Below are 12,067 nucleotides of genomic sequence, written 5' to 3'. Positions count from 1 at the left end.
TTGAAAATGCAAAACTAGGTAAGTCTGCATTAAAATGAATAATAAACATAGTTCATTTTCATCTCTTGGTCTAGCTCACACATGCCAATTCATGCAGGATAACAAGTATGGCCCAATATGAGCAAAATGCATACCTTGGTACAGGTTGAATTTCCCTTATCTGAAATTCCAAAATTGTCCACATGTGGCTGAGATTGTGCCACCTTTGCTTTTTGATGGTTCAGTGTATGCAAACATTTTTTCATGCACAAAACTATTACAAATATTCTCTATAAAATTACCTTCAGGGTATGTGTATAAAGTCTATACAAAACATAAATGAATTTCATGTTTAGATTTGTGCCCCATCTCCAAGATATCTCATTATGTATATGTAAATATTCAAAAATCTGAAAAAAAAAATAAAAATCTGAGCACTTCTGGTCCCAAGCATTTTGGATGAGGGAGATTCAATCTGTACTTGCTTCAGGGTCTTCTATGTGCTGGGTTCAACAGCCACTCAGGCAGTATGCTCAGAAGACGCAAATAGGTACACAAGATGCGGTAGAGACAATGGTAGCTGAAGGTTGCATCTTGCAAGTATGTGGCTGATGTGAATGTCTGGCCCTCCCTAGCATGTACACTGCCTGTCTGGACATCAAAAGCTGTTTTTATTAGCAAGAACACAAATATTTTCTGGAGGATAAACTGATATGGAAAGATTCTGTGAAGGCTGAAAGTATGAAGAAAAAGAACTGGCCTAAAAGCACTTCAAAAATGGCACAGGTGATATTTCTTATCAATAGTAATATCTTGAGATTCATGTATCCTTTCAATAAGAGAGATGGGGGTACTAAGGAAAATTTTTCTTAGAGATAGCATGGAAATAATAGCCAGAGTATGGGAACATAAATCGGGCAATACTATAGTAGCCTCTATATTAATAGTGGAAATTTGCAACTTAATCTGAGAGGAAAGGAAAGAAGCAGGAAGACTGGTCCAATAGAAAAAGGGAAAAGACTCTATTATTTACAACTAAAAAGTTCTGTGTTTAGTATTATTCACACTTCAAAAAAGAAAAATAGCTCTTCAAATAAGCATTCCCCTTGGTTTTTCAAACCCCCAAATATACTTTTTCCAAATAGAAAAATATAAGACGAAGAATATCTAAACATAAAATGTTAACCCAGAATTGTCATCATTCACACAACCCAAAAACAAAAATCCAAGAAAAAAAAACACACTGTTGAGTTGTCTTTACTATACAAAACCACTTTGATAATAGTATTTACATAGTTTGGACCCTACTCAGATCTTAAATTGTCAGTGGGTTGTTTGCTTCCTATTGAAAAATCCAGACTATGGATGCCATGCTGCAGCCTGACCCTGTTTTTATTTACTTGAAACTAAGTACAACAGGGTTCAGTGGAAGATATTGCTAAAGTAAATGACCTGGTGCACAAATAGCTGGTTTAGATGATCACTACAATCATGTCATATGGATGGCTGTCACACATGTATGAATGGACAGAACAAATGTCTTCTCTTGTTCACCAGTTTAAATGTCAGTGACAACAATCAAAGGCTGAAGGAGGAGCAGGGTGATATGATGTGGAGCAGAGAAGAAACCAGAATGCCTGCAGGATGTCCCATTCTTTTGTGCATGTGTGCATGTTTCAAAATACATGCATGCACAGAAATCAGCATAAGGTGCTTTGGCTGAGGCAGATGTCTCATTTCTAGGCACTGGCACTAGTAAGACCTGATCTGCAGATCAAATGGAGTAAGAAAGGAAAAACATGACAAAATGGACTGTACTACTTCCAAGTGCACAAGAGGGAAATTATAGCTTTGAATCCCTCCATGCTAGAAACCTCCTCTGGTAGAAATGTAGCAAGGAAGTGAGAGATTGAAGTAGACATTTCTTCTTTCAAATGTTAGGTGCATTTTTTCTAACTGCAGGGTGTATGTGTGTATACTGTTTAGAAATAGCAACTGCCCCACACACCTATGCTCTGAAGTGGTAAATCTATTTTACCACTTCAGGATTCTAAACTCATAATATTTTATACATAGGCCAAGCCAGGCCATAAGTCTCTCTTTCTTTTCTGTAAACCTTTTGTGCTTTTCTTGTAGAGAAAACATTCAAAGAATGAGGGTAGGAAATGTGCCAGCATAGTCCTGTGATAGGCTTCCTATACATAGTTGGTGGAAATGGTGTTATGTATGTGTAACTTCCAGGATATAATTTTTTTGTGCAAATGGAATTTCTTTGAAGTCCAAATTTCCTTTCCAAGAACACTGGCAAGCACTTAACATGCTTACATCAATTTCAAACACATCTGCCATGAATCCATCCACAGGGATCACTTGTGTACTATCTTCACAACAAATGCATTGTATAAAAGGGGTCCTTAGAATCATATCTTGCCTTTCCTCAAGCTTTTGGTTTCTTATGTTCCAAGAACAAAACAAGCTCACGCTTTTCCAACAAATTCTTGTACGACCCACACGTTCCTTTCTTTTTCCATCCTGCCTCCACTGTTCAATACATCTTTCTGTTCTTGCTGTGAAGCAAAACCTGTATTTCTGAGACCACATTTCTTTTGTAATCTGTTGTGAGAAGCAGCTAATAAAGGATGACCTGAAGTTTAAAAGGAGGCAGACAGAAGAACCATTCACATTTCCAAGATGAAAAATGACTGACAAGATATTGTATCAGAATACACACAAAGGGTTAAAACCATCTTGCCCAACTGCACTTTTGTCAGTTTTCTTTCAGTGAGATTTTTTAAAGGCCATGTGGCATAATGTGGCTAGTAAATCATTCCTGAGTTTCTGGGGGGGGGAAAGACAAAGTTACTCTACTTCCTTAAATGCTGAGTCCTTAATGAACTTCTTTTCTGTAACTGTCTTTGGTAGCATCCATTTGTCAATAGGTTTTCCCTGCAAAAACAATTTTGTCTCTCTACTTCATGCAGCAGAAAAGTGAGACCTTATAGAGTCTTCTCGTAATTGGCGGTGCTTGCCGATGTTGTATTCTTCCAGTTGACTTCTCCTCTCAATAGTTATTTTGTATTTTTTCCTGCATAAAAGGAATGGAGAGAATAAATGAGAAATTCCTCCTCCTTTTTTGAATAATTCACATAACTCCCTTCACAAAAAAGCATCTATGAAGGAGATGTGTTTCTTATGATAATCAAAGTGAATGTATATCACTGCTAGAAGATTAAAAGAAGTGCCCTGGAGCATTGCTTACTCTCAAAGTTAAGTCATATTCAAAGGTTTCAGACAAATTGCCCATTCTTTCACAAATTTGAAACAAAATGATCAAGAAGCCAGTATGTAATTCAACTGAAACTTTGATGTCAAGGCTGCAGCTAGTGAAACTGTTCAACTGTTAGTTCTCTGAGACGTTTACATCAGCAATATGAATCATGTGGCCCTCCAGTAGTTGGACTGTACCTTCTAACATTCCTCAACATTGATTAAGCCAGCTAGGGCTGCTGGGATATAGCAATAACAATAACAAGTACATTTCTATACCGCTTATCAGTGCACACAAGCACTCCCTAAGCGGTTTAGAAAGTGTAAACTTATTGCCCCCAACAAGCTGGGTACTCATTTTAGTGATCTTGGAAGGATGCAAGCCTGAGTCGAGCTTGAGCCCCCTTGGCTGGGATTGAATTCACAACCTTATGGTTTGTGAGTGAGTGGCTACAGTATAGACATTTAACCACTGCACCACCAGGGCTCCTTATATGTGATTCAACAACATGGAGAGGACTGGTAGAACCCCCCCTCCCCATATCAATTGTATCCTTTGTTTCCAGTTAAATCAATGTTGTTATGTAGTTGTTGTGTGCCTTCAGGTTGTTTCCAACTTACTGCAACCCTAAGGGGAACCTATCCTTGGTAAGATTTGTTTAGAGGAGGTTTGCCATGGCCTTCCCCTGAGGCTGAGAGCATGTGACTTGCCCAAGGTCACCCAGTGGGTTACATGGCCAAGTGAGCAATCAAACCTTGGTCTCCAGAGTTGTAGTCCAACATTCAAACCACTATGTCATGCCTTAGTGAAATCAATACTGATCCATTGAAGTGCAATCCACAAATCTATAAACCCCAAAATATCTACATGCCTAATTCATGGTTAGCCTGTGTAAATTCTTACATTGTTAATATACAGCAATAAAAAAATTAAAATGCTGCGTTAAGATAGATATACAGCTAAAACAGGACTATTAAGAAACCTGGGGATATCCTCATGCTCAGGAGGACCCTTACGTTTGCAGAATTAGAAAAAACTATGTCAAGGGAAAAAGCCCCAAATGGTTTGAGCTTGCCTAATTGTGACAGAATGTTAAATGTCTACTGGGGGTAAAGGTGGAAAATAGAAAATGAAGAAGAGGAATGGTTTGGACTGTCCTGAAAAAAAAAACAACCCTGTAGTTGGGTGGCTGAAAAACTGAACAGGACACTCTAAACTGCAGAATGTATTTGTTCCTAATACTTATTAGTCTGTTTTTCTTTATATACAAGATTGATGTAGAAAATTCCCATTCATAAAGATAATCTTCGGGGGGAAGGGGAAATTGTATGTTGATTTTCAGCAACATGCATGCTTTCATTGTGATCACTATTAATTTCAGACAACACTTCTCATGTTTTCTTTTATAACGATCTATTTCACAGCATGACCCCAGGAATATAGCAACAGTGCATTATGTACCAGATATTTTATTTAACCTTGCAGTGTACATCTTCAGTCTTTTGAAATAAATAAATAAATAGATAGATAGATAGATAGATAGATTTTGATTCATTCTTCCAGAGGTTTAGGAGTAAAGGTGGTGGAACCAATTGTTTTGATGTATATAACTACTCGTGCATCATAAGAAAGGTACCAAGACGGGCTAATGGAAATAAAGGATTTGGATAGGTCAATATAAAAAAATGCAATATTAAGCCATACTTGTACTATTTTTGTTTTCATAATACACAATCACAAACCAACCATATACAAACTTTCCCCTTATTACATTAAAATGCTTTGTTTTAAGCCTATAATCAATTTATTCAAATGCAAAAGTATTTTTTCTGCATGGTTCAATTTGAATGAGTAATGAAATATCTACTATGGTTCTGAATCCTATACCACTAGTGGATCATGTCTGAGAAAGGGAGTGGGGTTGGCCCTACTGGGCAACTGGGCACTTTTGATTGATATTATTTAATTTGGACGTTTTAAAGATATTTCTCATAATAAAGCACCTCTAGAAAGAAAGAGCTGCCAGCATGATAAGTTCAAGGTGTATCTACACTGTAGAAATAATGCAGTTTGACACCACTTTAAGTGCTGTAAGATGGAGCCATGCCAGTTAAAGTGGTGTCAAACCACATTATTTCTAGAGTGTAGATGTAGCCTCCAATAAATAAAGAAGTAGGATCCAAAATGCCGTTATTTATTTATTTTCTGATACTACCTTGAATCCAAGGTAGATTCCACCTTGTATTTCTGATTCTGATTCTACTTTGCATCCAAGAAAAGGACACTTCCCTGTCACTATAATAGAAGGTGCTATTATGTCCTTGGAGTGGTAGTTCTTTCACAATGTGTATGAGTATTTGGAGAAACATGGCCATCTATCAAGGATGCTTTGATTGTGATTTCCTGAATGGCAGGGGGTTGGACTGGATGGCCCTTGTGGTCTCTTCCAATTCCATAATTCTATGATTCTATGAGCTGAGCTATACACTGATAGAACTGGTAGCAATTTGGGTTTTCATGGCTGTCTATTATGATCAGATTTATGTTATACTATGTGTTAATACTAAGCTGTAGGGCTAGCTAGGCGCAATTGCATAATGTTGGCAAAATGTAAACAGGCTTTTGTAGATACTTCATTACACTTGAAGACAGAATATAGATTCCTGAAGAGAGAATATAGTGTAGCATGATTTCAAGGCGGCACGTATGGTAGGTATAAACAGTGCTCTTCCCAAACTGAACTAACCTGAAAAAGTAGAAGGCCATCAACAATCCTGCTCCTAATAAGGCACCCACAACTATTCCTGTGACTGCTGATTCTCCTAGACCACCTGCTTGAAAAATTAAAAAGGAGAAATAAGCAACAATGGTTGAGAAAGTATTGCACTGAAGCTTACAAACCACTTAAAAGACAAATTTATTTCAGAACTACATTTATCCAGATGGTTAGTAAAACTTTTCTTTAGGTTCAGCTACTTTTATGAGTCAGAATCCTCTTGCTGAACTGCACTAATAAGTATACCAGTGTAAGAATTTTTTGAGAAACTGCTTAAAGAGATATCTAGTACTTCCTTGTGCAACACCTCCCCCAGCAGTGCCAGACAATGAAGCCTGAGTCCAGCTCTTCATGAAGCCTGAGTCCAGCTCTGCTGCTCTACCCAGATGGCCACTAACTGCAAAACCTCCACAGAGGGGAAGGAGAATATTTTTGACAACTGGATGACCAATTCTATTACACTTGTGAGTCATTATACTCTATTTGCTGTCCAATAGGATTCTGGCCATGGTATTTCTTTTATATTTACATTAGTGTTGTTATTTAAGAACAAACACACAACTCTCTCCCCTCCTCATCAATGAAATTTACTAAGGCAATTAGTAAATGGAGGTGCCTCAGCGTGGACATGATTTTAGAGAAAGGCAGCATTATTTATTCAAGTTTTTCAGTTCATTTTTTACTGTTCAAGTTATATAATATATCTCAAAAGGTTACTGCAAAATTATAATTCTAAATAAAAAATGGAATATTTTAGGATAAATTGTAGCTACCTTTTGTGTTCATATGTTTTTTGCTCTGACTTTCATAGTTTGCCAGTCAATTATGCAACTTTATGTACTGATGATGATTCCTAAGTATGAGAACCTAGCCACCTGATTGCCCAGGAGTGCTCTGTTTGCAAATCTGAGAGGCAAATGAAACAGGCATTATGTACTTTATGTTGCTACATTTGTGTATATAACAGTTGGCTTCTGGGGGAACCCTGGGGCAGTTTAGAAAGACCACCTCTGTCTGGTACACTTTGGGACTGTAAATTCAGGCTGCTAACATAGCCTCAAGCTAGAGTGTTCAGTGTCTGCTCTTTCATTCCTGCTCATTTGACTGCTTGCTTCCTTTGCCATGGCTGGAGTGCTAGTCATTGGGTAAAGAATTTTACCTGCATTCCTGCATGGCTATTTGATTCCAGGCCTCTGGTCTTCTTCATACCAATCATATTTTGATTCATGGTGATTTGTCTTTTGGCTTCAATAACTTTATCATAACCAGCCTAGGGACAGAAAGGCATGGATTCTCTGCAAGCCCCCCCCCCCCCCCCCCCCGGAAACCCCAAAAAGGGCCCCAGGTATAATCTCTCAATTCTTGTTCCAGGAGGGGTCAGTATCTGCCATATCCTTAGTTGGTTACGGCACGAGGACCACCGAGATCTACACTTTCTGCAGTAATACATAAACCTTCCTCCCCATGCACATCTCCTCATTCATCAGGCTGGGGGGCTGAGGATTGTTTGGGTTCCCTTGCAATGCCATGAAAAACTTGTTTAGAAACTCAGCCATGTTAGTGGGGAATATCAGTGTGCAACTGGATCTTGTAGCACCTTTAAGATTAACTGTATGAAAGAAGTATGTAGAGAGATCTTGTAGTACCTTTGAGGGTAACTAAAGAAATAATTTGGCAGCATGAGCTTTTGTAGACTTAAGTCCACTTCCTCAGATGCATTTGAGGAAGTAGATTTAAGTCTACAAAAGCTCATGCTGCCAACTTTTTTTCTTTAGTTACTCTCAGAGGTCCCACTAAATCTCTCTACATACTGATTCTACAGACTAACATGGCTCTATCTTTGAATTTTACCTGTATGAAAGAAGCCTGTAGGAGCAGCCTCCAGCCACTCTGGCTGGGATTGGGCCAGGACTGCGGTGACAGAATGAACTGCTACCAAAGCCGGCTGCTGCCACAGTCTCAAGCTGCGCTGGCCAGGAGTAAGTCTAAATCAATTCCTTTTTGGGCTGACTTTTCACCCTCTAGGGCAATCTTGGTGCAGTTTCCGACCACTTTGGGGGTATGTGTCATCTAAACACCATGGCCCCCAAAGCAGCTGGAAGCTGATTTATTTGCTCCATGCATTTTGAGCCCTGGTCTACTTCCTCAGAAGCCTCTGTGAAAGTATGAAAGCTTATGCTACAACTTCTTTTGCACAGTAAGTCTCAAAGGTAATACAAGATTCCTTTGCAGAAGGTTTAAAAACTGGAATTTATGGTCTGATTTATGTCTATGCAGATGAAGACTGTATCATCCCTGTATTTTCAATGTTATATGCGTGTTGTAAAAAAACCCATAAATATATGCTTGGTTGGTAATCTGTGCTTCCAAGCTGGTACCAGTGAATATTACCCATAAATCTATTCTAAGATCAATGGATTGCATATAATCAAGTTGGGTGGGTGTACAGTTCAATACAATAAAACAAGCACAGTCTTCCAACATTGACTGCTGTCTGTTACATGTTTAGAAAGAAGTTTGCCACACTAAACTTACATGATTTACAGGGTGTATTGCTTGGGTGTTCCAAACCTCTGCTGTCATCCATTCCCAGTTTGTGTTCCCAGAGATAATTTACGTTTGGAAACATCTCAAGCCGTCCCTGTTTTCCATAATAGTTCCCAATAACCTGTGAAGGAGGGAAATTCAGCAAAATGGCAACACTTTTCAGATCAACTTATTCCTAGGAGGAAAAAAAAGAAAGCCGGGGCATATTCTCTACCTCAATCTCTGTTATATATAACACACACACATATCAAACAATTACTTGTTAAGCCATAAATTTTGATTAGCAGAAAATTGACTGAAGTCCAACATGAAATGATACTAATAATTACAACACTTAGTCAAAAATGTCTAGATTTTGATTTGCAGAAAGCAGATGTCCCTGAAATGATACTGACATATGAAAAGCTTTTGAATCAATCATTCTTCCCATTGGTAGGCTTCATATTTGTGAAGCCAAAGATCTAAGGAGTAAAGATATGCAACTAAGCATTAATGTTAGAATTGCACAAGCCATTGTATTCTACATCACCATGTACTGATGTGAGAGCTGGGCAGTGAAGAAAGCAGATAAGAAGAAAATCTATTCATCTGAAATGTAGTGCTGGAGACAAATGCTGAGAATACCATGGACAGTAAAAAAGACAAACAAACAGGCTCTTGAACAGATCAAGCCTCAACTCTCCCTGGAAGCCAAGATGATGAAACTGAACCTGTTGTTTTTTGGCCACATGATAAGAAAGCATGACTCATTAGAAAAGATAATAATGCTAGGATAGATAGAGAGCAGAAGAAAGAAAGACTGCACACTAGATGGATGGACTCAATCAGAGAGGTCATGAGCATGAGTCTGCAGGACTTGAGCAGAGCAGTAGAGGACATGGGATCTTGGAGACATCCCTCATCCACAGGGTCGCCATAAATTGGGACCGACTTGAGGGCAGCAAACAACAACAGTAAACACTAAGTTGCTTCCTTGGCCTATGGTACAGAGCCTACCAATGTATCTTCTGAACAGTGAGTGAAGCCTCACTGTGATGTGTGTGGCTTCACTCAACTTCTTTCCTATGGTGGTCCCATGGCCCTAGTCTGGATTTCCACTCCCTCCTGAAGTTGTAGCTGAAAGTCTTCTGAAATATATGTTTATTTAAATTTTTGTTAATTTAAAAAAAATAAACTTCAAGTTTTAAGCACCAAATCATCAGATAAGGATGATTCCAGGTGCAACCTGCTTGGGCATATACTATTTAGGAACTAAAGTTTTCATGACCATTGGGAAGGAACCTGCCACATAAACAAACCATGCCACCAACATAATCAAAGAGGGGTGAGCTTGACAATCCATGACAAGGTCAACCCTAGCAAAATGAATGTTGTCAAGAAATGCAAAAGGAAAAGAAACCAGAATCTGAAATGAGAAAGGCTTTTAAGGGAAATGGAAAGGATGTGCTAAATATACAAAAAGAATGATCATGCAACCACTGGACTTCCTGTCCTAGTTGAAAGCTGCACATGAATATCTGCAGAGACTGAAGTCAAACTGCTCCTTTCTGCTCAATCCCATTATTATAGGTGTTGGCATAACATGCTGTACTCTTCAGCCCTTCCTCAGAAGACTTCTTTATCATCTTCATAATTCTCTTTCGACATCTTTTATTTGGGTTTTATAAAACCCATGCCTTGTCTTCACTGGCCAGGATACTTGAGCCAGAATATCCTAGCTCCAGAGCTGCAGCAACCACTCATCATTACCTGGTCCTCTGCTGCTGCACCAGGGCCGCTGTCTACATGGACATCCTGCTGAACTGCATGGCTCATCCACTGCCCCAAAGAGTTGCTTACTTCTGATTAGTATTATTGTTACTATTATATTTATATCCTGCTTTCCCCACAACAAAGCAGCTTACAAATTAAAAGACAATTAAAACATATAAAAGTGGGCATTAAAATAGAATTGAACCAGTATACACAGCAAGTGACTGGTGACAATGTCAGAGGGGGGTCCTGACAGTGCCCCGGCATAGAAACAGAGGGCTCTGGATCTTCCTGGAACACTAGGAATCACAGAATAATAGAGTTGGAAGTGACCCCAAGGGCCATCCAGTCCAACCCCCTGCCATATAGGAATACACAATCAAAGCACTCCCAACAAGATGGCCATCCAGCCTCTCTTTAAAAACCTCCAAAGAAGGAGACTCCACCACACACCGAGGGAGTGTGTGTTCCACTGTTGAACAGCTTACTGTCAGGAAGTTTCTCCTAATGTTGAGGTGGAATCTCTTTTCCTGCAGTTTGCATCCATTGTTCTGCGTTCTAGTCTCTGGAGCAGCAGAAAACAAGCTTGCTTCATCCTCAACATGACATCCCTTAAACAGGGCAATCATATCACCTCTTCTCTAGGCTAAACATGCCCACCTCCCTAAGTCTTTCCTTATAGGGCATGGCTTCTAGACACTTTACAATTTTGCTTGGCCTCCTTTGGACACGCTCCAACTTGTTAACATCCTTTTTGAATTGTGGTGCTCAGAACTGGATGCAGTATTCTAGATGACACCTGACCAAACTAGACTGATGAAAGGAGTGAAAGGTAAGGGTTTTTAATGCGTAGTAAGAGTGTTCTATCCCAGTTCTGGTGCTGTATGTTCCAGATGCTGTCCAGACTGTTCACACCAGAACCAAGGTTTCAGCCGTGTGTCATCTGAACAGGACACTGTCAGAATGGTTTGGATGGAAGGGTCTTTCAGCCATCTACTGTAGATATATCTATATTTTTTGAACTGGTTTACCAAAACTAAAAAATTCAAGGACTAATGTACAGTCAGTCCTCTGTATCCACAGATTCCTTATCCAGGGAATCAATCATTCATGATCTGAAAAACCATAAATTCCAAAAAAGCAAAGCTTGATTTTGACTTTTTATATAAGGGATACCATTTTACTATTGTATTTAATGGGATTTGAGAATCCATGGATTTTGGTATCCACGAGGGGTCCTGGAACCAAACTCCAGCAGATAACAAGGTCCCACTGTATCTTACTATATATTAGTAACTTGAGAACTTAAGAAATTTTGACATAATGTGTTGCCTGGTTGTAAGTCCCATAACAGGAGAGAAATCCACAATGATGATAATTAACTTATTTATTTTCTTTTAACTGTTTCTAAATGAAGAAAACAAAGAGATAACTACACAAATACCAAGATTTCAAGCCAAGACCATTACAGATGACTGCCATAATCAAACCTGGCAACATAGTTCAAATAATGGAATACCAATCAAAAATTATAATATTCAAAATAATAACGCTTCTCTTTTATATGGAAAGGGAAGAGTAGATGAAGGCCATCTTTGCCAAATATATTAAATGATAAGTAAGGATTGTAAAACAGTATGTATGTTTGAAAATACGTGTTTGTGTAAAGTTATGACTGTAAGATTTGGATATTGTTTGATAATTTTAAGTGATTTTTAAAATGTTTAATGAAATATTATTTAAAA

At 38.6% G+C, this 12,067-nt stretch overlaps 1 protein-coding gene across 1 annotated transcript in view; it reads right to left on the bottom strand.

The window, feature by feature from the left end:
• Window positions 1–336: 336 nt before the first annotated feature.
• Window positions 337–12,067, bottom strand: part of NPR3 (natriuretic peptide receptor 3) — an 84,697-nt gene continuing 72,966 nt past the window's right edge. Inside the window, exons 7-9 of the mRNA XM_042447845.1 lie at window positions 8,559–8,691; window positions 5,994–6,078; window positions 337–3,064 (exon numbers count right to left, since the gene is read on the bottom strand). Of these exons, the coding sequence (XP_042303779.1) occupies window positions 2,953–3,064; window positions 5,994–6,078; window positions 8,559–8,691 (330 nt within the window). The 3' untranslated portion in view covers window positions 337–2,952. The remainder of the gene's footprint in view (window positions 3,065–5,993; window positions 6,079–8,558; window positions 8,692–12,067) is intronic.

The sequence above is a fragment of the Sceloporus undulatus genome, chromosome 2 (genome assembly GCF_019175285.1).
Source record: "Sceloporus undulatus isolate JIND9_A2432 ecotype Alabama chromosome 2, SceUnd_v1.1, whole genome shotgun sequence".
Classification (NCBI taxonomy): domain Eukaryota; kingdom Metazoa; phylum Chordata; class Lepidosauria; order Squamata; family Phrynosomatidae; genus Sceloporus; species Sceloporus undulatus.
Note: the sequence above shows the minus strand (reverse complement) of the source record. Positions and strands in the feature narration are given on the sequence as shown.